Consider the following 22,697-nt stretch of genomic DNA (forward strand, 5'->3'; position numbering starts at 1 on the left):
TTTAATGGCTTTATGCAGGCTGTTTACTGCAGTAGTTTCCACTGCAATTTTCAGGTTTAAAAGATCAGCCCTCAGTTATGAAACTATATTGCTGCTAGCTGCTTGCATTGTATTGCCTTAACCATACAGTCAGCGGCCATTTTATTAGGTATGGGGTATACTGGTTCAAGCTGACAGAAAGGTGACAGTAACTCAAATAGTCACATGTCAGAAACTACATGCTGAATGGAATTTCAGACTTGAACATGTTCATTATACCTGCCTCCAAACCACTGACTTTACTGTGTTTTATTATTCTTGTTAAATCTGTTTAAACAACAGTATATAAAATTCAGAGTGCAGGAACAATCCTTGTCAGTGTTTCTACATTGAAAGGGAAGACCATAAGACAGAGGAACAGAATTAGGCCATGTGGCCCATCAAGTCTGCTCTGCCATTCAATCATGAATGATTTACTATTCCTCTCAACGTCATTCTTCTGCCTTCTCTCTGTAACCTTTGGTGCCATTACTACTCAAGAACTTATCAACCTCCACTTTATATATACACAATGAATGCAGATTCACCACCTTATGGCTAAAGAAATTCTTCCTCATCTCTATTCTTCTGAATACGTCCACCTCTATTCTTCAGAATAGAACATCTTTCTATTCTGAAGCTGTGCCCTCAGGACCTAGATTCACCCACTATTGGAAATATCCTCTCCACGTCCACTCTATCAAGGCCTTTCAATATTCAATAGGTTTCAATGAGAGCCCCTCTCATTCTTCTAAACTCCAGCGAGTACAGGGTCAGAGTCATCAAATGTTCCTCATATGTTAACCTACGAATGATTCCTTGGATCATTCTTGTGAACCTCCTCTGGACCCTCTCCAAAGGTAGCACACACAGTCTGAGATAAGGAGCCCAAAACTGCTCATAATACTCCGTGTGGTCTGATCAATACCTTATAAAGCCTTTACAATTACTATTTTATTAGGTACAGGGTATACTGGATCAAGCTGATAGGAAGGCAACAGTGACTGAAATAACCACACATTCCAACAGTGGTGTGCAGAAGAGCACCTCTGAATGCACAACACATCGAACCATGAAGCAGCAGCAGAAGACCATGAACATACAGAACATGTAACCCATCTACTTCAAGGTTCAACGTGTTGAGCGTTCAGAGATACTGTTCTGCACACCACTGCTGTAACATGTTGTTATTTGAGTTACTGCCAGCTTGAACCGGTCTGGCCATTCTCCTCTGACCTCTCTCATTAACAAGGTGCTCAGTGGATGTTGTTTTGCTTTGAGACTGTTGTTGAGGAAATTCCCATTAATCAGTTATTTCTGACGTATTTAAACCACCAACAATCATTCCATGTTCAAAGTCACTTAGATCACATTTCTTCCCCTTTCTGATGTCTGGTCTGAACCTTTTGACTATGTCTGCATGCCTTTATGCATTGAGTTGCTGCCACACAATTGGCTGATTAGATATTTGCATTAACGAGCAGGAATACAGATGTACCTAATAAAGTGGACACTGAGTGTACATCCCTGCTTTTATATTCTAGTTCTCTCTAAATACTAACACTGCATTTGCCTTCCTTACTACCGACTCATTCTGCAAGTCAACCTTTAAGGGATCCTGCACTAGACTTTCCAAGTCTCTTTGCACCTCTGATTTCTGAATTTGCTCCCTGTTTAGAAATAGTCACCTTTATTCCTTCTACCAAAGTGCATGACCATACACTTCCCTACACTGTAATTCCACCTGCCACTTCTTTACCCATTCTCCTAGTCTGTCCAAGTTCTTTTGCAAATCCCCTACCTCCTCAATAGTACCTGCCCTTCTATCTATCTTTGTATCATCCACAAACTTGGCCACAAAGTCCATTCCGTTATCCAAATCATTGACACATAATGTGAAAAGAAGTGGCCCCAATACTGACCTCTGCAGAACACCACTAGTCATCAGCATCCAACCAGGCCACCCTTATTTCCTCTCTTTGCCTCCTGTCTGCTACCTCCTTCAGAACCCTGGGGACTTATCTGCCTTCAAACCTTTCAGCTTCCCAAGTACCTGTCCTTACTAATAGCAACTATACTCACTTCTGCCCCCGACGTTCTCGAATGTTACTTGATGTAAGTGTACAAACAACACACTTGCCAAATAAAGCTAATCTATAAATCAGCAAAGGAACAAATACTTAGTACATACCTTTGATACTGAATCCAGCCACAGAGTCTAACCTCCTGACCAATATGAGCAGCACAAAGCTCTCCACAAGTATGAGTCCGAGAAACAAAACTGTTCAGGTCTACAGTAGAAGAAAACAGGAATTTCATTATTTATCACACCAAATCTTTTTTGTGGGGAAAAAAGCAACAAAAGTTTTCTGAAGCTGAAGAATATATGGATTCCACTCAATGCTCATAGGTTTTGCAGTCAGTGAGAAACCCACTTTGTTAGAGTTGACATGATGGCCCTGAAATCGAGTGTATTAAGTTGGTTAATAGGTTTAAAAAAAAAGCAAAGAGCAGGGATCAATAGGTCCTTAAGTCATGGGAGCAGAATTAGGCATTCAGCCCATCATGTCTGCTCCACCATGACATCATGGATGATGTATTCTCTCTCTTGACCACATTCTCCTGCCTTACCCTGTAAGCTTTAATGCTCTTACGAATCAAGAACCTAACAACTTCTGCTTTAAATATACCCCAGGTTTGGCCTCCTCTGTGACGATGAATTCCATATATTCACCACCCTGTGACTAAAGAAATTCCTCTTTTTCTCTGATTTAAAGTGATATCCTTGTATTATGAGCTGTGTCCTCTGGGCCTAGACTTCTCTATATAGGAAACAACCTCTCAATGTCGATTCTGTCTAGGTCGTTCAATACTCAATAGGTTTCAATCAGATTTCTCCCTCCCTGCACATTCTTCCAAATTCCAGCGGGGGTAGTCCCAGAGCCTTCAAACACTTCTCATACATTAACACTTTCATTCCCAGGATCATTCTTATGAACTTCCTCTGGACCTTCTCCAATGCCAGCACGTCCTTTCTTAAATAAGGGGCCCAAAACTGCTCAAAATACTCCAAGTGCAGTCTTTAAATGCCTTTTAAAGCCTCAGCATTACATCATGCTTTTATATTCTATCTTCTTACAATGAATGCAAACAGCAAGTTAACCTTTAGGAATCCTGCATGAGGACTCTCAAGTCCATTTTCACCTCTGATTTCTGAATTTTCTCCATTTAGAAAATAGTCCACACCTTTATTCTTTCACCCAAGGTGCATAACCATACACTTCCCTACACTATATTCCATCTGCCACTTATCTGCCCATTATCCTGATCCAAGTCCTGCAGACTCCTTGCTTTCTCAGTTTGACAAGCTATTTCTACCACTGAGCACATTTACACCGAGTGCTACCACAAGAAAGCAGCATCCATCATCAAGGATCCCACCATCCAGGTCATTCCTCCTTCTCACTACTACCATCAGGCAGAACGTACAGGAGTTTTAGGTCCAACACAGACAAGCTCAGGCTTTGTTATTTACAAAAATCAGGCATCGGTGCGATGGCTGTAACTGGCGTGGATAACTTCACTCACAACTCTAGACTGATTCCACAACCTACAAACTCACTTTTGACAATAGCAATTCCTGTTCTCAGTATTATTTAATTTTTATTTGCAAAATTTGTTTTTTGCACATCGGTTGTTTGTCAGTGATAGTTTATATATGGTTTATACTTTATACTTTATTGTCACCAAACAATTGATACTAGAACGTACAATCATCACAGCGATATTTGATTCTGCGCTTCCGGCTCCCTGGATTACAAATCGATAGTAAATATTAAAAATTTAAATTATAAATCATAAATAGAAAATAGAAAAATGGAAAGTAAGGTAGTGCAAAAGAAACCCAGAGGCAGGTCTGGATATTTGGAGGGTACGGCCCAGATCCGGGTCAGGATCCATTCAGTAGTCTTATCACAGTTGGAAAGAAGCTGTTCCCAAATCTGAATTCAATTGTATTTCTTTATTTTCCTGTAAATACCTGCAAGAAAATGAGTCGCAAGGCCATATACAGTAACTTGAACAAACTTTGTTATAAATTTTCTTTGATTTTTGACTTTGACCAGTGAAACTGAACCATGTTCGATCTCCCATTACAACATAAAAATAAGAATGAGGATTAGGCTATGCAGCTCTTTTTGCCTGTTCCTCCATCAAAATCATGGCCGTTCTTCTACTGTAGTATCACCTTCCAGCAAAATCCTCATAAGACTTGGTTCTCTGATGTGCAAAATCTATCAAACTATCCAATCTATCAAAGAGGCTAGAGAAATGGGCAACACTGTGCTGAATGGAACACACCTGGAAAAATATGAAGGTAAACAATTCAGCAGAAAATACAGGAGTACTAAATACTTTTTAAGTGATGAGTGATTGGGAAATGTTGATGGTCAAAAGGAAATGTGCATATGCCACTGAAAGTTAGCATGATGTAGCAGTGGGCAAATGGGAAGGCAAGTAATAGGCTGCCCTTTACTGCATAAGGATTTGATACAAGAGTAATGACAACTTTCTGCAATTATAGAAACACAGAAACATAGAAAACCTACAGCACAATACAGGCCTTTCAGCCTACAAAGTTGTACCGAACATGTTCCTGCCTTAGAAATTACTAGGCTTATCCATAGCCCTCTATTTTTCTAAACTCCATGTACCTATCCAAAAGGCTCTTAAAAGACCCTATCGTATTCGCCTCCGCCAGCATTGCCAGCAACCACTCACCACTCCCTGTGTAAAAAACTTACCCCTGACATCTCCTCCGTACCTGCTCTCCAGCACCTTAAACCTGTGTCCTCTTGTGGCAACCATTTCAGCCCTGGGAAAAAGCCTCTGACTATCCACACGATCAATGCCTCTCATCATCTTATATATCTCTATCAAGTCACCTCTCATCCTCCGTCGCTCAAAGGAGAAAAGACCGACTTCACTCAACCTGTTTTCATAAGGCTTGCTCCCCAATCCAGGCAACATCCTCGTAAATCTCCTCTGCACCCTTTCTATGGCTTCCACATCCTTCCTGTAGTGAGGCGACCAGAACTGAGCACAGTACTCCAAGTGGGGTCTGACCAGGGTCCAAAATACCTGCAACACTACCTCTTGGCTCTTAAACTCAATCCCAAGATTGATGAAGGCCAATGCACCGTATGCCTTCTTAACCACAGAGTCAACCTGCGCAGCTGCTTTGAGCATCCTATGGACTCGGACTCCAAGATCCCTCTGATCCTCCACACTGCCAAGAGGCGGGAGGAGAAGATGGCGGCGCGATGCAGTTCGCAGCGGCCACTCCGGTGGTGATGTCTGTTATTTGTCAAGTAGGGTGCTGTGCACAATCCTGATTTGATGGAGACGGATGTGAGAGCACAGAGGAGCATCTAGTGAAACTTCTGAAATGCCTGCTTCGCTGCTGCTGCTACTGTGTGGTCCAGAATCTCCCGAGGGGAAAGCCCCGAGTCCTTGGCTTTGCTTGTTGCTTGGCAGCTGGGGCAGGGTCGAAGCGCTCGGCAGACAATGGTGCTCGGAGGGGCTGGTCGGAGGCTCGAAGTTTTCGGATGGACTCAGAGTCCACTGCGGTCGGGTCTTCCAATGGTGCTGCATCAGCAAGTTTGCAGCGCTTGGGGGTTCATTGTAGGGAGGGATTCTCCCTTCTGCCGCCTGCATGAGATGAGGAGGCTATTGGGACTTTGGACTTTTTTTTTCCGGGGGAGGGGCACTCATGGAGTGAGCTGTACTTTGACGTCGCTCCATACTCTTTATCTTTTTTACATGTAACCACTCTTATTTACTTTACCTATACTTACACTAAAGGAATTATACTACAAATATATCTTTGAAATTTGATTTTTACTTAATGAAAATGCATACCAGAGGACGAGAAGTTAAAAATGGAAAGGGCTCCGGCGGGAACGGAAAAAAAGATGATGATCCTGAAGCATCGAAGGAGGCTCCACTGACTCTTGAAATAATGAAGAAACTTCTAGAGACTACAATTAATCAAAGACTCGCTGTAATTGAAGGAGTGGTGAAGACGACTCAAGATGATATTAAGTCATTCAGACGTGAAATCGATCAACAACAAATTAGAATCTTGGAACTAGATGAAGATGGCCGCAAAAGGGATCGAAAAATTGAAGCTCTTGAAAAAAATTTAACTTCAGCAACTCAGCAGTTGGAGCGTTATAAAGCCAAGATTATTGATCTTGAAAATCGCTCTCGACGACAGAATCTGCGAATAATCGGTTTTCCTGAAGATGTTGAGACCGGAGATCCTGCTAAATATTTTTCTAAATTGTTAGTGGATGTGTTTGATTCAGATATTTTGGAGGAACCCCCATTGTTAGACCATGCACATCGTTCTTTACGTGTTAAACCAGCGAAACAAGCCAGACCGAGGCCAGTCATTATTCGGTTTCACTATGTTCGTGTTAAGGAACAAGTGAATCAAGCTGCTCGACAGAAAGGCTTTGAATTTCAAAGTTTTAAATTTTGAATTGTTGAGGAGTTCAGCCAAGAAGTATTGAAAGAACGGGTGGCTTTTAAACCACAGATGTCAGAATTTTATCGTCAGGGCTATAAAATAGCATTGTTGTTCCCAGCCTGTTTGAGAGTTGTTATGCCGGACAAATCTTGTCATTTGTTCAAAACTCTGACCGAAGCTCAAAGTTTTCTCGACAATTTGTCTTCCTCTGCTGAGGACTAATTAATGCATTGTTTTTTTTTTCTTTTCTTTGATCTGATTTTCATTTCCTTTTTTTAAAAAAAGTTAATATTTACCTTATAGAATTAGAATTTTATATTCTGAGGGTTCTTGCCTTGATTTTGTAGTGTAGGTACTTTTTACATTCTTAAATGATAATACGCTTTTTTTTAGTGATTTTGTATATCTCACTTCTAATATTTTTTCCTTTTGAGAGCAATTTAGTTACAGTTTTAACGTTTGTTTTCCATTTTTTCGTAACGTTACTGGAGAAGTGGATTGCTTCTTTCCTCTTCCTAGAATTCTCTCTTCTTCTTGAGTCACTTCCGATCATTTATATACAAAAAACTAATAATATGAATTGGCACCTGGTCTCTTTTTTAAATATAAGTAAGAAGTATCTATTTTATGTTTGTAATTGTTGTAATCTTTTCTTTACATTTATAGTAACTTTTTTTCACTTTTTTGACTATGGGTGGTGTTTCTTATGATAAACATATTTCTTTTGGGTTGCCTTCTGGAAAGATGGGGTTAGATTTTGCTGTAGATTTAGCATTGGCCACTTTCTGGCTTTTTTCTGTTTTTTTGCGGGAGAGGGGTGGCATTTTTGTTCCTATTTGCAATTTAGTTTTTCTTTTTAAACGGGCTGACCTGAAACTACCAAAATGTCCGAAATGCCGTGATTTCCGGTTCCTCTTTGGACCTTCTTTCCTCTTCCGGGGTCATAAGTTTGTACTCTGGTTAACCCTTCACATACCTTATGCTCGAGTTCAGTACTATGGATAAGATTATTAATTTGGTTTCTTGGAATACAAATGGTTTAAACCACCCGATTAAACGGAAGAAAATTTTTTTTAAGTATTCCATAGGATGAATGCTCACATTATCACAAGAAACTCATGTCCAAAAAGAGGATAATCAGCGTTTTTATAGGTTCTGGAAGGACTAGCAGTACCACTCGAATTCACAGGCCAAAGTAAAAGGTGTTTCTATTTTTATAGATCCGTCAATTTCATTTTTGCATCATGAGACGGTTTCAGACCCGAATGGTAGATTTTTGTTAATTACTGGTTTGTTATTTAACAAAAAAGTTGTTATGCTTAATGTTTACGCCCCAAATGTTGACTGTCCCGAATTTTTTAAGAATCTTTTTACATCTCTTCCTAATTTAAATGATTATATGTTGATTATAGGCGGAGATTTTAACTGTTGTTTAAATCCTTTGATGGATAGATCGATGTCCAATCAAGTACTCCCGAATAAATCAGCTACTCTTATTAACTCTTTTATGACTGACTCTGGAATCTCAGAAATTTGGAGGGTCTTGCATCCCAACGAGAAAGAGTTCTCATTTTTTTCACATGTATATCATCACTATTCAAGAATAATTTTCTTATTGATTCTCAATTAATTCCGTTTGTTATTGATTGCAAATATGATTCCATTGCTGTTTCCGATCATGTGCCATTGAAACTATCTATTAAGTCAAGGGATACATCTTCTAGTTCTAGACAATGGCGATTTAATACCACTTTGCTTCAGGATTCAGATTTTGTTAAATTTATTGAGGAACAGATTAATTTTTTCTTTACAACGAATTTTACGGAGAGTATTTCCCGCGGGACACTTTCAAAGCATACATTCATGGACAAATTATTTTATATACTGCTGGATTAGAAAAGCAAACTAATAATGAAATACTTAAACTGGTTGACAAGATTAAAGAAATTGACAAGAAATATTCTATAGCCTAATCAGGAGCTTTACAAAGAGAGAGTTGAACTTCAAATGGAACATAGTCTATTACTATCATCTTCGATTGAAAGCCAATTAATTAAAACTAAGAGTCAATTCTATATGCATGATGATAGAACTGGGAAACTATTGGCTAATCAATTGAAATCGGCTTCGATTAAGTAACAGATTGTTAAGATTCATAAAAAAGATGGTACTCTGACGGTTGACCATGATGAGATAAATAAATCTTTTCAAGCATTTTATACCTCCCTATATCAATCAGAATTTCCTGATGACTCTACTATAATGCATGAATTCTTAAAGAAATTGAATATTCCAAAATTATCATCTAATGAACGTTTGAAACTAGATGTACCTATAGTGGTAGGAGAAATAAAAAATGCTATTTCTTCGGTGAACTCAGGTAAAGCATCTGGCCCAGACGGATATACAGTAGATTTTTTAAAATCTTTCTCTACTACACTGACTCCTTGGCTATGTAGAACTTTTAGGGATGCAGTATCTATAGGTAAATTAGCACAATCTTTTTATCGCGCTTCTATTTCCCTAATTCTTAAAAAAGATGAGGATCCTACTGAATGTGCATATTATAGGCGTATATCTTTGTTGAATGTGGATCCTAAGATTTTTTCTAAAATATTGGCAATGAGTTTGGAGAATGCATTGCCTCAAATTATTTCTGCTGATTGGACTGGATTTATTAAAAATCATTACTCTTTCTTTAATATTAGATTAATGAATATTGTTTATACTCCTTCACCCAGAACTCCAGAATGTGTCATTTCATTGGACGCTGAGAAAGCCTTTCACAGAGTCAAATGGACGTATTTGTTTAATACGCTTGAGAAATTTAATTTTAGTCCGATATTTATATCTTGGATTAAATTGATATATCTTATTCCTTTGGCTTCGGTATTTACTAATACTCAAAGATCTCCCCTCTTTCATCTATTCCATGGTACTAGGCAGGGTTGCCCTCTTAGTCCACTACTATTCGACATTGCCTTGGAACCGCTAGCTATTGCTATTCGTAAATCTCCTAATATATTTGGCATTACTCGTGGAAATGAGACACATAAATTATCACTATATGCAGATGATTTACTACTATATATTTCTAACCCGGGGAAATCTATTCCAGCAGTATTATCTCTGCTTGCTCAGTTCAGTAGTTTTTCTGGTTATAATTTGAATTTAGGTAAGAGTGAGCTTTTTCCATTAAATATGCAGGTTCCCATTTATAGATGTTCTCCATTCAGAGTGATTACTATTTTACTTATTTGGAAGTTAAAATTACTAAGAGACATAAAGATTTATTCAAGTTCAACCTTTTACCGTTATTTAGTCAGGTTAAACAACTGATTACTAAGTGGTCCCTATTGTCTCTATCACTGATTGGCAGAATTAATGCTATTAAAAATGATTATTTTACCTAAATTTTTATATCTATTTCAAGCAATACCAATTTTTATTCCTCAATCTTTTTTTGATACTATCGATTCTAAAATTTCCTCTTATATATGGCAGAACAAAAATCCCAGGTTAAGTAAAAAATATTTACAGAAGTCCAAGAAAGATGGTGGTTTAGCATTGCCTAATCTAAGATTCTATTATTGGGCAATTAATATTTGATATTTAATATTTTGGACACAAGATTGGAATATAATTCCAAGTCCACATTGGGTAAACCTTGAAGGCTACTCTGCACAAGGGTTCTCTTTGGCTTCCATTTTAGGAACCTCACTTCCTTTTGTATTATCTAAATTGAATAAACAAATGATTAATCCAATAATTAAACATACATTACAAATATGGTTTCAATTTCATAAATTTTTTGGTTTGAACAAATTTATATTATCAAGCCCTATTATATCTAATTTTTTTTTCAAACCTCGGTTATGGATCAAGCCTGTTTGATATGGAAAATGAAAGGTATGTTTTCGTGACTTATTTCTGGATAACTGTTTCATATCTTTTGAAGTTATCTAATAAATTTAATTTGCCCAGATCCCATTTTTTTTTTAGATATTTACAAATAAGAAACTTTTTAAATACCTCGCTGCCTACCTTCCCAATCTCATACCCTACTGATTATCACCGATAACATTTTAGGTTTAAATCCCTTTCAGAAGGGATTACTAGCATCTATTTATTTATGAAATTACAGCGAGGTACATCTGATAAAATTAAAAATGAATGGTAAAGGGAACTTCAACTTTGCCTACCTATAGAGAAATGGGATAAAGTTTTTCATTTAGTTATTTCTTCCTCTATATGTGCTAAACATACGTTAATACAATTTAAAGTAGTGCATAGGGTCCATATGTCTAAAGACAAATTAACCCATTTTTATTCCTATATAAACCCTATTTGTGACAGATGTCACTCTGAGGTGGCTTCTTTAACTCATACGTTTTGATCCTGTCCTCTTTCGGAAAAATTCTGGAAAGATATTTTTGATATTATCTCAACAGTTTTGTGTTTTGATTTACAACCCCATCCTACTACGAAAATTTTTGGTTTGCCAGTGGTAGAACATAGATTTTTATCCTCTTCAGCCTGTCAGATGATTGCATTTGTTATGTTAATGGCCAGAAGATCAATTTTATTGAACTGGAAGGAGACCAGTCCTCCTACTACATTTCAAGGGTTTTCCCAAACTATGTTATGTTTAAATTTAGAAAAAAATCAGAAGTGACATTTTAGATCCTTTGGTTAAATTTGAAGAGACTTGGAAACCATTTATTCAACATTTTCATATGATGTAATTTGACCTTTCCAAATCCTTATTAACTTAAAATATATGAATAGAGGAGCGGAGTTGACGACATTACTGAAAGTGTTTGATTTAAGATATTTGTCTAGCCTTGTTTTATTCTGTTTGCTTTCTTTTTTTTGGGGGTTTTCTTTGTATTTTTTTTCTTTTTATTTCTTTTTTCTCTGTGATTAATTATATTAAGAGTTTGGAAGTCTATTATACTTATTATTTGAAATCTTTTTTGTACATGCTTAACAACGATAAGATTATTTCAATCTCTCTGTATCAATATTGTTATTTTGGAAAATTAATAAAGATTTAAAAAGAAAGAGACTTTTTTTTTTACCATGCCCATGGTCTGCTCTTTATCAAATTATGGTATTGCTTTGCGCTGTTGTAACTATATGTTATAATTATGTGGTTTTGTCAGTTTTAGTCTTGGTTTGTCCTGTGTTTTCTTGTGATATCATTCTGGAGGAACGTTGTATCATTTTTTAATGCATGCATTTCTAAATGACAATAAACGACGACTGAGTGTCCTCAATCTAATCTAATCTAATTAATGCTATATTCTGCCATCATATTTGATCTACCAAAATGAACCACTTCACACTTATCTGGGTTGAACTCCATCTGCCACTTCTCAACCCAGTTTTGCATCCTGTCAATGTCCCGCTGTAACCCCTGACAGCCCTCCACATTATCCACAACACCTCCAACCTTTGTGTCATCAGCCAACTTACTAATCCATCCCTCCACTTCCTCATCTAGGTCATTTATAAAAATCACAAGGAGTAAGGGTCCCAGAACGGATCCCTGAGGCACACCACTGGTCACCGACCTCCATGCAGAATATGGCCCGACTACAACCACTCTTTGCCTTCTGTGGGCAAGCCAGTTCTGGATCCACAAAGCAATTTCCCCTTTGATCCCATGTCTCCTTACTTTCTCAATAAGCCTTGCATGGGGTACCTAATCAAAAGCCTTGCTGAAATCTATATACACTACATCTACTGCTCTTCCTTCATCAATGCGTTTAGTCACACCCTCAAAAAATTCAATCAGGCTCGTAAGGCACGACCTGCCCTTGACAAAGCTATGCTGACTATTCCTAATCATATTATACCTCTCCAAATGTTCATAAATCCTGCCTCTCAGGATCTTCACCATCAACTTACTAACCACTGAAGAAAGACTCACTGGTCTATAATTTCCTGGGCTATCTCTACGCCCTTTCTCCAATAAAGGAAAAACATCCACAACCCTCCAACCTCCAAAACCTCTCCTGTCCCCATTGATGATGCAAAGATCATTGTCAGAGGTTCAGCAATCTCCTCCCTCGCCTCCCACAGTAGCCTAGGGTACATCTCATCTGGTCCTGGCGATTTATCCAACTTGTTGCTTTCCAAAAGTTCCAGCACATCCTCTTTCTTAATATCTACATGCTCAAGCTTTTCAGTCCACTGCAAGTCATCCCTACAATCACCAAGATCCTTTACCATAGTGAATACTGAAGTATTCATTAAGTACCTCTGCTATTTCTTCTGGTTTCATACACACTTTCCCACTGTCACAATTATGTAGGGCCTTGGTGAAGACTGAACAATGGTGTACAATTTTGATTTTCTTATTTACAAAATATACTTGCTATCGAAGTGCACTAATGACTCATCAGGATGGTTTCTGGTTGAGCAGAGATTTCACATTCTTATACATTGTGCTGAGCCCAGAGAAATCTCATTCCTTCATTATCATTTCCCTGTGATATATTCTCTCCCCACTTCAATCACATCCATTCCCATCAACTCCCCTCGCTCCCACCCTCTCCAGATTCTACCAACCATTACTACTGTGCGATTTATAATAGCCAATCAGCCTACTGTCCTGAGGAAACCAGAACACTTGAGGGAAATCTGAACAGTCACAGGGATAATATCCACACAGCACTGGATGTCAGAAATGAACACATTCTCAGTGCATGAACTAGTAGACCTTCTAACCATGCTGCTGTATGGAGTCAGTTACACTTGGATTTTCCATCGTTTCCGAACATGAGGTGTTGAAACTTCAAAATAAATTTATTATTAAAGTACACATACGTCACCATGTACAACCCTGACATTAATTTTCTTGTGGGCATACTCAATAAATCCAATAACCACAAGACAATCAATGAAAGACCGCACCCAACAGGGCAGACAACTAGTGTGCAACTACAAAAGAAAACTAATGATAATTAATAAGCACTAAATACACTGGACTACAAAGATTTTGCTTCCTGAATACCTTTAGGTGTATCTTATGAATTTTGGGTTACTGATCATGAAAATCACCATGAAATTTCCCTATCATGTATCATTTTTTTAAATAAACTTATGTTTATTATTTCAATTCATAATTCAAGTCAATTAATATGTTGCGTACAATGTAAACCAGAAAGTTTCCTATCTTGTCCAGGCATGCTTAGGCGGCGCGGCTGCTGCATGGCAGGACAGGTTTTAGCAATAATTATTGGGTTCAGGACTGTAAGGATGGTACAAAAATTTCTATGAAGGATTTTTATATTTGAGACAGATGCTGTCTCAAATAGACACAGAGACCAGAATAACTGATGCCAAGATTAAGGAAAGCGTTTTTGTTGGTCCACAATCAAACAGGTCATCAATGACAGGCAATTTGAAGAATTTCTAGTGAGTCCGGAGAAAATCACATGGAAGCCATTCAAGGAAGTTGTTGAAATTTTTCTCGGCATCTACAGAGCACTAAACTACATGCAGCTGGTTGAAAGCATGCTTCAAGCATATAAAACCTTGAAATGCAACGTCACTAAAGATTCACTTTCTGCATTCCCATTTACACTTCTTCCCTACAAATCTTGGTGCTATTAGTGATGAGCATGGTGAAAGGTTTCATCAGGACATTGCGGTCATTGAGAAAAGATACCAGGGCAACTGGAATCCATCAATCCTGGCAAATTATCATTGGACACTTAAGCGAGAAGCCTCAGCTACTGAGTACAAATGAAAATCATTAACAGAACATTTTTAACTTAGTTGAACTATTGCAAAGCATCAGCACCATTATGCAATTAAACACATTATATTCAATAAAAGTTAATTTGTTGTTTCTCCAAATTCCTATGTGATACAAGTAGTCTGAAATTATGTGTTCATCTTCAAGCAGTCTATCATAAACAAAAAAAATTCTGAGGACGCAACAATTTTGAAAAAATTTGTTGTCCAGTGATATCAGGAATATGAGCTGAAGAGTCCATGAAAATGAATCCACAGGTCGTGGGGAACAGTTCAGCAAGTGAAGTTGAATGATGTTATCCCCTCAAGTTCAAGAGCGCAATGAGTGAGGGATAACTACTCCTGAACCTGGTGGTGTGGGTCTGAGGCTCCTGTACCTTCTTTTTCTGATGGCAACATTGCCCTCAAGAACTTGCTTGAAACACGTTGCTTTTCTGGAGTCTAGCATAAACTGCCAGCAAGTCGTTAGGACGGGAAGTCATTAAATGCACGGGCTCATTACTACGACGAGAGCCTCACCTGAGCTAAACGCATCGCGGCGATGGACGGCCTGGGCCTCACACGGAGCAAATGCAGGGCGGCTGTGGGCGTCCTTACCCTCCGCGGTACAAGCTGCTCTCAGGCCAGCAGGACAACCCGGGACACGACCTACTGCCGTCCTCATTATTTCCCACACCAGGAGCCCACTACGACGGTACATTTTGGCCTCACTCCGCAACCTACAACTCGTCACACTTGGAACAACCTTTGCCCCTTGACCAGTTCCACTGACTTTCTTTTTTCCCCGCCTCTGGCAACAGGCATGATTAATCGAATCGATCCAAAGCTATCTTTTTGTCGTGTAATCGGCCGGCGATTGCTTCAGTCTGTTGGCAAGCAGCGCAGTGCAGGACGGGAAGCAGGTTTAAACCGATTGAGCCCGGGCCGGGAGCTATCGGCCGAGGTTGTGGCCGTGGGGAGAGGCCTGAGGTAGTTTCACGTCGAGTTGCATTGTAGGCCTAGTGGACGGTGAGCTTTGTCTCCACCCTGAGCCCGATTAAGATGAGAGTCTTCTGTTGATCTGGTCAAAGCAAAACCAACACTCTTCTATCCCTCTCCGGATGGGAACTCTGAGGGTTCGAGCTTCAGGGTGATCGTAACGTCTCCCCGAGGTAAAAGCAGAAAATACCACAGATGCGCAAAAGTCAGCATCACTGAAGGGAGGAACAGTTTGCGCTTTGAGTCCGAGGCCCCTTTTCTGCCTGTCTCTTCGACTCCCGACTTGCTGTTTATCTCAAGCACTTTAAGATTTCCTATATCTCAAAATCAGTTAAATAAACTAGATCTCTAACTCAAACGTCAACAATTGACTTCCCCCCACAAACGTTATTCGAACTGCTGAGTTCCTCCCAGCAAATTGTTGACAAAAAAATCCTGTTTTCAATTAACGAGGCAATGTTAAATTCTCTCGTTGCCTCAGTTCACTATCCCTTGATGAATTATTATTCCTGTTAAAAGTAATCCTGTAGAACTTTTAAAGAATACTTTGCGCTAAAGCAAGTTGTAATGGTAAATGGAATTGAATTGTCCAAAATGTCTAGGAATGGAAAAGTTAATTCCTGTTTCTTGATTCTATCTCGAACTTGGTTATTTTTGAAAAGCCTTACTGTTTTGAGCAGCGCCCAATCAGCGATCTGAAACCTGAGAAGTTGCAGCTTTACTCAGGTTCGCCAATTGAGTAAAAAAGGCAGCGACTGAACAGTGGTCAATTTGAGATTGATTGGCAAGAACAAATTAAGTTAAGGCAGGGGCAAGCGGAGCAGCTTTGTTGGAGTGGATAGTGTTAGAGTGGTATTTTGAGGCTTTAGCTCTTTGAGACCAGTAAGGAGAGGCTAGTGAGAGAAGGTGAAAAACCTATAGATAGATTCTTCTCCCCCCCCCCCCCACACACAGAGTTTTATTGTTTTCATTGCTTATATTTGCTCAGTTAGAACAGTAGGGATGCTAGGCAGGATAGTTGAATGTGCCACTTCCAGGATGTAGGAAGGCTGGGAGACCTCCAGTATCTTTATTGACTACACCTGCAAGAAGTGTATCTAACTGCTGTGAGATTTATAATAGCCAATCAGCCTACTGTCCTGAGGAAACCAGAACACTTGAGGGAAATCTGAACAGTCACAGGGATACCGCGTTAAGAAGTTGAAGCCCGAAGTGATGAACTCCAGATCATTCAGGTGCTGAGGGAGTGATAGAGTGATGGTCACAGGAAGCTGGGTGACAGGAAGGGGAAAGGGGTTAAACAACCAGTGCAGAGTACCCCTGTGGCTATCCCATCCACAACACGTATACCACTTTGGATGCTGTTGTTGTGGGTGGGGAAAGGCCTAGCAGAGGAGAGTCACATCAGTCAGGTCTTTGGCACTGAGTCTGGCTCTGTAACTTTAAAGGGAAGGTGGGAAGAAAGGAAAGCTGTGGTGATAGGGATTCATGAATTAGGGGAACTGACGGGAGGTTCTGTGCATGAGAATGAAAATTTGTACAGAGATCGCAGACTGCTGCAAGAAAAATAAGGTTAGAGTAGGCGATTTTTAGCTTTCTACATATTGACTTGGACTCCCATACCGTAAAAGGTCTTGGTAAACTTCTGCTAATGCCCCACCTCCCCCTCATACCCCATCCGTTATTTATTTATATACACATTCTTTTTCCCTCTCTCCTTTTTCTCCCTCTGTCCCTCTCACTATACCCCTTGCCCATCCTCTGGTTTCCCCCCCTCCCCCTTTTCTTTCTCCCTAGGCCTCCTGTCCCATGATCCTCTCATATCCCTTTTGCCAATCAACTGTCCAGCTCTTGGCTCCATCCCTCCCCCTCCTGTCTTCTCCTATCATTTCGGATCTCCCCCTCCCCCTCCCACTTTCAAATCTCTTACTAGCTCTTCTTTCAGTTAATCCTGACGAAGGGTCTCGGCCCGAAACGTCAACTGTACCTTTTCCTAGAGACGCTGCCTGGCCTGCTGTGTTCACCAGCAACTTTTATGTGTGTTGCTTGGTAGGATAGAGTTTGTCAATTTGTTCAGGAAATTTTCCTTAATAAGATTAAGAAGTCCAAATGAGAGATTGTGTGATACTTGATCTACTGTTTGGGAATGAGACTGGGCAGAAATTTGTGTAGGGGAACACTTTCCATCTAGTGATCATAATGCCATTAGTTTCAAAGTAAATATAGGAAAAGGTAGCAACACACATCAAAGTTGCTGGTGAACGCAGCAGGCCAGGCAGCATCTGTAGGAAGAGGTGCAGTCGACGTTTCAGGCCGAGACCCTTCGTCAGGACTAACTGAAGGAAGGACGTTCCAGGCCGAGACCCTTCGTCAGGACTAACTTCCTTCAGTTAGTCCTGACGAAGGGTCTCGGCCTGAAACGTCGACTGCACCTCTTCCTACAGATGCTGCCTGGCCTGCTGCGTTCACCAGCAACTTTGATGTGTGTTGCTTGAATTTCCAGCATCTGCAGAATTCCTGTTGTTATAGGAAAAGATAGGTCTGGTCTGTGGGTTCGTAATTGGAAAAAGGCCAATTTTGATGGTATCAGAAAGGATCTGGCAAGTGTAGATTGGGACAGGGTGTTTTGGCAAAGATGTACTTGGTAAATGGGAAGTCTGCAAAAGTGAAATTTTGAGAGCGTAAAGCTTGCATGTTCCTGTTGGAATAAAAGGTGAAGATAACAGGTTTTGGGAACCTTGGTTTTCAAGTGATATTGAGGTCCTGGTTTAAAAAAGGAGGTGCATAGCAGGTATGGACAAGTAGGAACGAATGAGGTGCTATAAGAAATGCAAGGGAACACTTAAGACAGAAATTGGGAGGACTAAAAGAAGGCATGAGGTTGCCAGAGAGGACAAGGTGAAGGAAGATCCTAAGTGCAGAAATTGCTGAGGCCAGAGATACTTAAATCCTTAGCGATGGGTGAGGTAGCAGAGGATTGGAGGATAGCTAATTTTGATCCTCTGTTTATGAATGACTCCAAATATGAATCAGGAAGTTATAGGCCAGTGAGCCTGACATCAGTAAATTATTGGAAGGTGCTCTATGGGACCAGCTATATGAGTATTTGGATAGACATGGACTGATTAGGGATATAGTCAGCATAGCATTGTGCATGGTAGGTTGTGTCTAACCAATGTTATAGAGTTTTTTGAGGAAGTTGCCAAGATGAAGGCAAGGCAGTGGATGGTGTCTACATGGACTTTAGCAAGGATTTGAGAATGTCCGTCATGGGAGGATTGGTCAAGAAGATTCAGTCGTTTGTCATTCAAGATGTAATAAATTGAATTCAACAATGGCTTTGTGGGAGAAGTCAGAGAATGATAGTAGATGGTTGCCTGTCTGACTGGAGGCCTGTGACTAGTGGAGTGCCGCAGGGATTTGTGATGGGCCCGTGGTTGTCTGTCATCTATATCAATGTTGTTAACTGGGTCAGCAACTTGCAGATGACACCAAGATTAGGGGTGTAGTGGACAGCGAGGAAGACAGGTAGATAGGCATAAAGAAAGCATTTGGCAGATTAACCTTAATAAATCATTGTATTGAGTTTAGGAGATGGGGTGTCATGTTGAAGTTGTATAAGATGTTAATGAAGCCTAATTTGGAATATTGTGTGCAGTTTTGGTGACCTACCTACAGGAAAGATGTAAATAAGGTTGAAAGTACAGAGAAAAGCAAAAAGGATGTTGCCGGGTCTAAACCCTTGTTTCCCTTCCCCACCCAACATCCTCTGTCTCTGGAGCAGCTTAGCTTCTTCTGCAATGATGGCAATTAAGAGATGCTTAGAGATGGCATTTACGAGCACTTGAAAAAGTATAGTCTGATTAGGGACAGTCGGCATAGCTTTGTGGGATGCAGGTTGTGCCTCACGAGCGTGATTGAATTCTTTGAGTCGGTGACAAAACAGATTGAAGATAGACCAGTGGATGTGGTGTATATAGATTTTAGTAAGGTATTTGACTAGGTTCCCCAGTATAGACTCATACAGAAAGCCAGGAGATATGGGATCCAAGGAAAGCTGGCTGCATGGATTCTGTGGCTTATCCACTAAAGGCAGAGGGTGGTAGTAAATGGAGCGTGTTATGTACCTGGTAACGAGTTAAAAGAACCAGCAGAAATGGAACACACCTGGAGTCTGGTTTTGCTGTTTACTAACACTATTTTTATTAGTAACTAGTAAACGGCGGGAGGAGAAGATGGCGGCGCGACGCAGCTTGCAGCGGCCACTCCGGTGGTGATATCTGTTATCTGTCAAGTAGGGTGCCGTGCACAGTCCCGATTTAATGGAGACAGACATGAGAGCACGGAGGAACATCTAGTGAAATTTCTGAAATGCCTGCTTCGCTGCTACTGTGTGATCCAGAATCTCCGGAGGGGAAGGCCCCGAGTCCTCGGCTTTGCTTGTTGCTTTGCGGCCGGGGTGGGGTCGAAGCGCTCGGCAGAGATGGTGCTCGGTGTCAGAGGGCTGGTCGGAGGCTCGAAGTTTTCGGATGGACTCAGAGTCGGCTGCGGTTGGTTGCTTCCAATGCATCGGCAAGTTTGCGGCACTTGGAGGTTAATGGCAGGGAGAGTTTCTCCCTTCTACCGTCTGCATGAGATGATGGGGCTATCGGGACTTGAGACTTTTTTTTACCGTGCCCATAGTCTGCTCTTTATCAAATTACGGTATTGCTTTGCACTGTTGTAACTATATGTTATAATTATGTGGTTTTGTCAGTTTTAGTCTTGGTTTGTCCTGTGTTTCTGTGATATCTTTCTGGAGGAAGATTGTATCATTTTTTAATGCATGCATTTCTAAATGACAATAAACAAGAACTGAGTGTCCTCATAATCTAATAATCTAAACTACGCAATACAGTAATATATAACCAGATAAATCAAACAGGTTAGCAAAGTTTATGCATATATAGGTGTGGAAATATAAAATGCAAACAACTTCAACTTGGGTGGTAAGTGATACAGTCCTATGATGGTGGGTAAACGAAGTCAGTTCAGTTCATGTTATTGAGTTGAGTAGAACTGAGGAGAGAGAGAGAGATGATTTGTTGTCCACGTAAGCCGATGCCGTTGATTCTTCCTGTTGTCCCCCGAAACTTCCAAGTTAGCCAGATTTGACCAACTTAAGAGCGCCGTCTTCAAGTGATAATCTACCAACCCAGGCAAGGGTTAGACACACTGTAGACTCCACAGGGTTGCTCTTTCATGCACTAATAATAACAGATTAATTCCTCTTAATCGATCCTCAGTCCCACACTCGTGGGCACCTGAAAGTGTAGTGGTAGTTTCGCCACACCTTAGTGCGTCTGCGTGTCCTGCGAAACAAGCAACTACGCTGGTTTAAATACTGTTGTGCCGAACACCAGCTGTCCATCATGTAGCTCCTCCCTTCTCTCTCTGTAGGAACTCAGAAACTGGCAGTGTCCTTGCATAAATCCCAAACAAACTGTAAGCAGTCTTGGCCCCTATCTCTCTCTGCAACAAGCTGTTTGTGCTGTACAGCTTTCTCTCTCTTTTTAAAGGCACAGTCCATAATGAATAATCCTTAGGATTTCATCACAAGTGTATATTACCTGGAGGTTGGTGACCAGTGATGTTCCACAGGGATCTGTCTTGGATCCCTGCTTTTTGTGATTTTTTTGTAATTTATAGGTGACTTGGATGAGGAAGTGGAAAGGTGGGTTAGTAAGTTCACAGATAACCTGAAGATTGGTGATGTTGTGGATAGTGTATAAGGTTGTCATAGTTTGCAATGGGACATTGATAAGATGCAGAACTGGGCTGAGAAATGGGAGATGGAGTTCAACCCAGAAAAGTGTGAAGCAATGCACTTTGGAAGATCATACTTGAGACAGAGTGCAGGATTTTTTTGCAGTAGGGAGGAACAGAGGGATCTTGGGCTTAATATCCATAGATACCTCAAAATTGTCATAGAAGTTGATAGAGCTGTTAAGAAAGAGTATGATGTGTTGGCCTTCATTAGTCGGGGGATTGGGTTCAAGAGCTACGAGGTAACGTTGCAGCTCTGTAAAATTCAGGTTATACCACACTTTGAGGATTGTGCTTAATTTCAATAGCTTCAGTGGAAGGATGTGGAAGTTTTAGAAAAGATGCTGGGGAGATTTATCACAATGTTGCCTTGTGAGAAAAGGTTGAGTGAGTTTGGGTTTTTCTCTTTGGGGCAGAGGAGGATGAGGGGTAAGCATGATATCTAACTTCTATAGATGTGTAGTGGAGACTATATTGACTGACTGCATCACAGCTTGGGTCTGGAAACACCAATGTCCTTGAATGAAAAATCCTCCAAAAAGTAGCGAATACAGCTCAGTCCATCATGGGTAAAGCCCTCTCCAGCACTGAGCATATCTACATGAAGCACTATTACAGGAAAGCAGCATCCATCATCAGAGACCCCCCCCCCCCCCAAGCACCCAGCTCATGCTCTCTTCTTCCTGCTGCCACCAGGAAGAAGGTACAAGAGCCCCAGAATTTACACCACCAGGTTCAGGAGTACTATCCCTCAACCATCAGGCTCTTGAACCAAAGGGGATAACTTCACTTCCCCATCATTGAAATGTTCCCATAATCTGTGGACTCACTTTCAAGGACTCTTCATCTCATGTTTTAGATATTTATTGCTTGTTTATTATTATTTCTTTCTTTTCGTATTTGCACAGTTTGTTGTCTTGCACACTGGTTGAATGCCCACTTTAGATAGTCTTTCATTGATTATTGAGTACGTCTACAAGAAAAGGAATTTCAAGGTTGTATATGGTGATATATACTTTGACAATAAATTTACTTTGAACTTTGATAAGAAGTGAACAAGATAAGAGGCATAGATAGTGAACAACCAGAGACTTGCCCAGGGTGGAAATGGCTAATGCAAGGCGGCATAATTTTAAGGTGTTTTAGAGGAAAGTATGGGGAGGATGTCAGAAATGGGGTTTATTTTTTACACACAGTGGTGGGTGCATAGAACACTCTGCTAAGGATGGTGGTAACAGCAGATATATTAGGGACATTTAATGGACTCTTAGATAGGCACATTGAAAGAAAAATGGAAGGCTATGCAAGAGGGAAGCATTGGATTGATGTTGGAGTGGGCTAAAAGATCGGCACAACATCATGGGTGGGGGGCCTGTACTGTGTTATACTATTCTATGGCAGATAAGCAGATATTCATCTATGAATAAATGAAGCAGTTGAAAGAAGTGTGTGTATTTAATATTGATATTGATAGATTTGTAAAGTATGGAAACAGGCCCTTCGCCTTAACTCATTCACGCTGACCAAAATGCCTTTTTACTCTAAATTCCGCTTGACTTCATCCGGCCCACAAACCTTGTGTACCTATCCAACAGGA

At 40.3% G+C, this 22,697-nt stretch overlaps 2 protein-coding genes across 5 annotated transcripts in view; one reads left to right on the forward strand and one right to left on the reverse strand.

The window, feature by feature from the left end:
- dars2 (aspartyl-tRNA synthetase 2, mitochondrial) overlaps nucleotides 1-15,095 on the reverse strand; it is a 94,029-nt gene extending 78,934 nt beyond the window's left edge. For 3 of the 4 annotated variants that reach the window (XM_072274332.1, XM_072274333.1, XM_072274331.1), the window contains exons 1-2: nucleotides 14,837-15,095; nucleotides 2,210-2,309 (exon numbers count right to left, since the gene is read on the reverse strand). In XM_072274332.1, the coding sequence (XP_072130433.1) occupies nucleotides 2,210-2,309; nucleotides 14,837-15,017 (281 nt within the window). In that variant the 5' untranslated portion in view covers nucleotides 15,018-15,095. The remainder of the gene's footprint in view (nucleotides 1-2,209; nucleotides 2,310-14,836) is intronic. The other variant, XM_072274334.1, reaches the window with a different exon arrangement.
- A 120-nt stretch (nucleotides 15,096-15,215) lies between these two features.
- The window catches only part of cenpl (centromere protein L), a 37,573-nt gene continuing 30,091 nt past the window's right edge, over nucleotides 15,216-22,697 (forward strand). The window contains exon 1 of the mRNA XM_072274758.1: nucleotides 15,216-15,468. The gene's annotated coding sequence lies outside the window, so the exon portion shown is untranslated. The remainder of the gene's footprint in view (nucleotides 15,469-22,697) is intronic.

This window comes from Mobula birostris, chromosome 12 (assembly GCF_030028105.1).
Source record: "Mobula birostris isolate sMobBir1 chromosome 12, sMobBir1.hap1, whole genome shotgun sequence".
NCBI lineage: Eukaryota > Metazoa > Chordata > Chondrichthyes > Myliobatiformes > Myliobatidae > Mobula > Mobula birostris.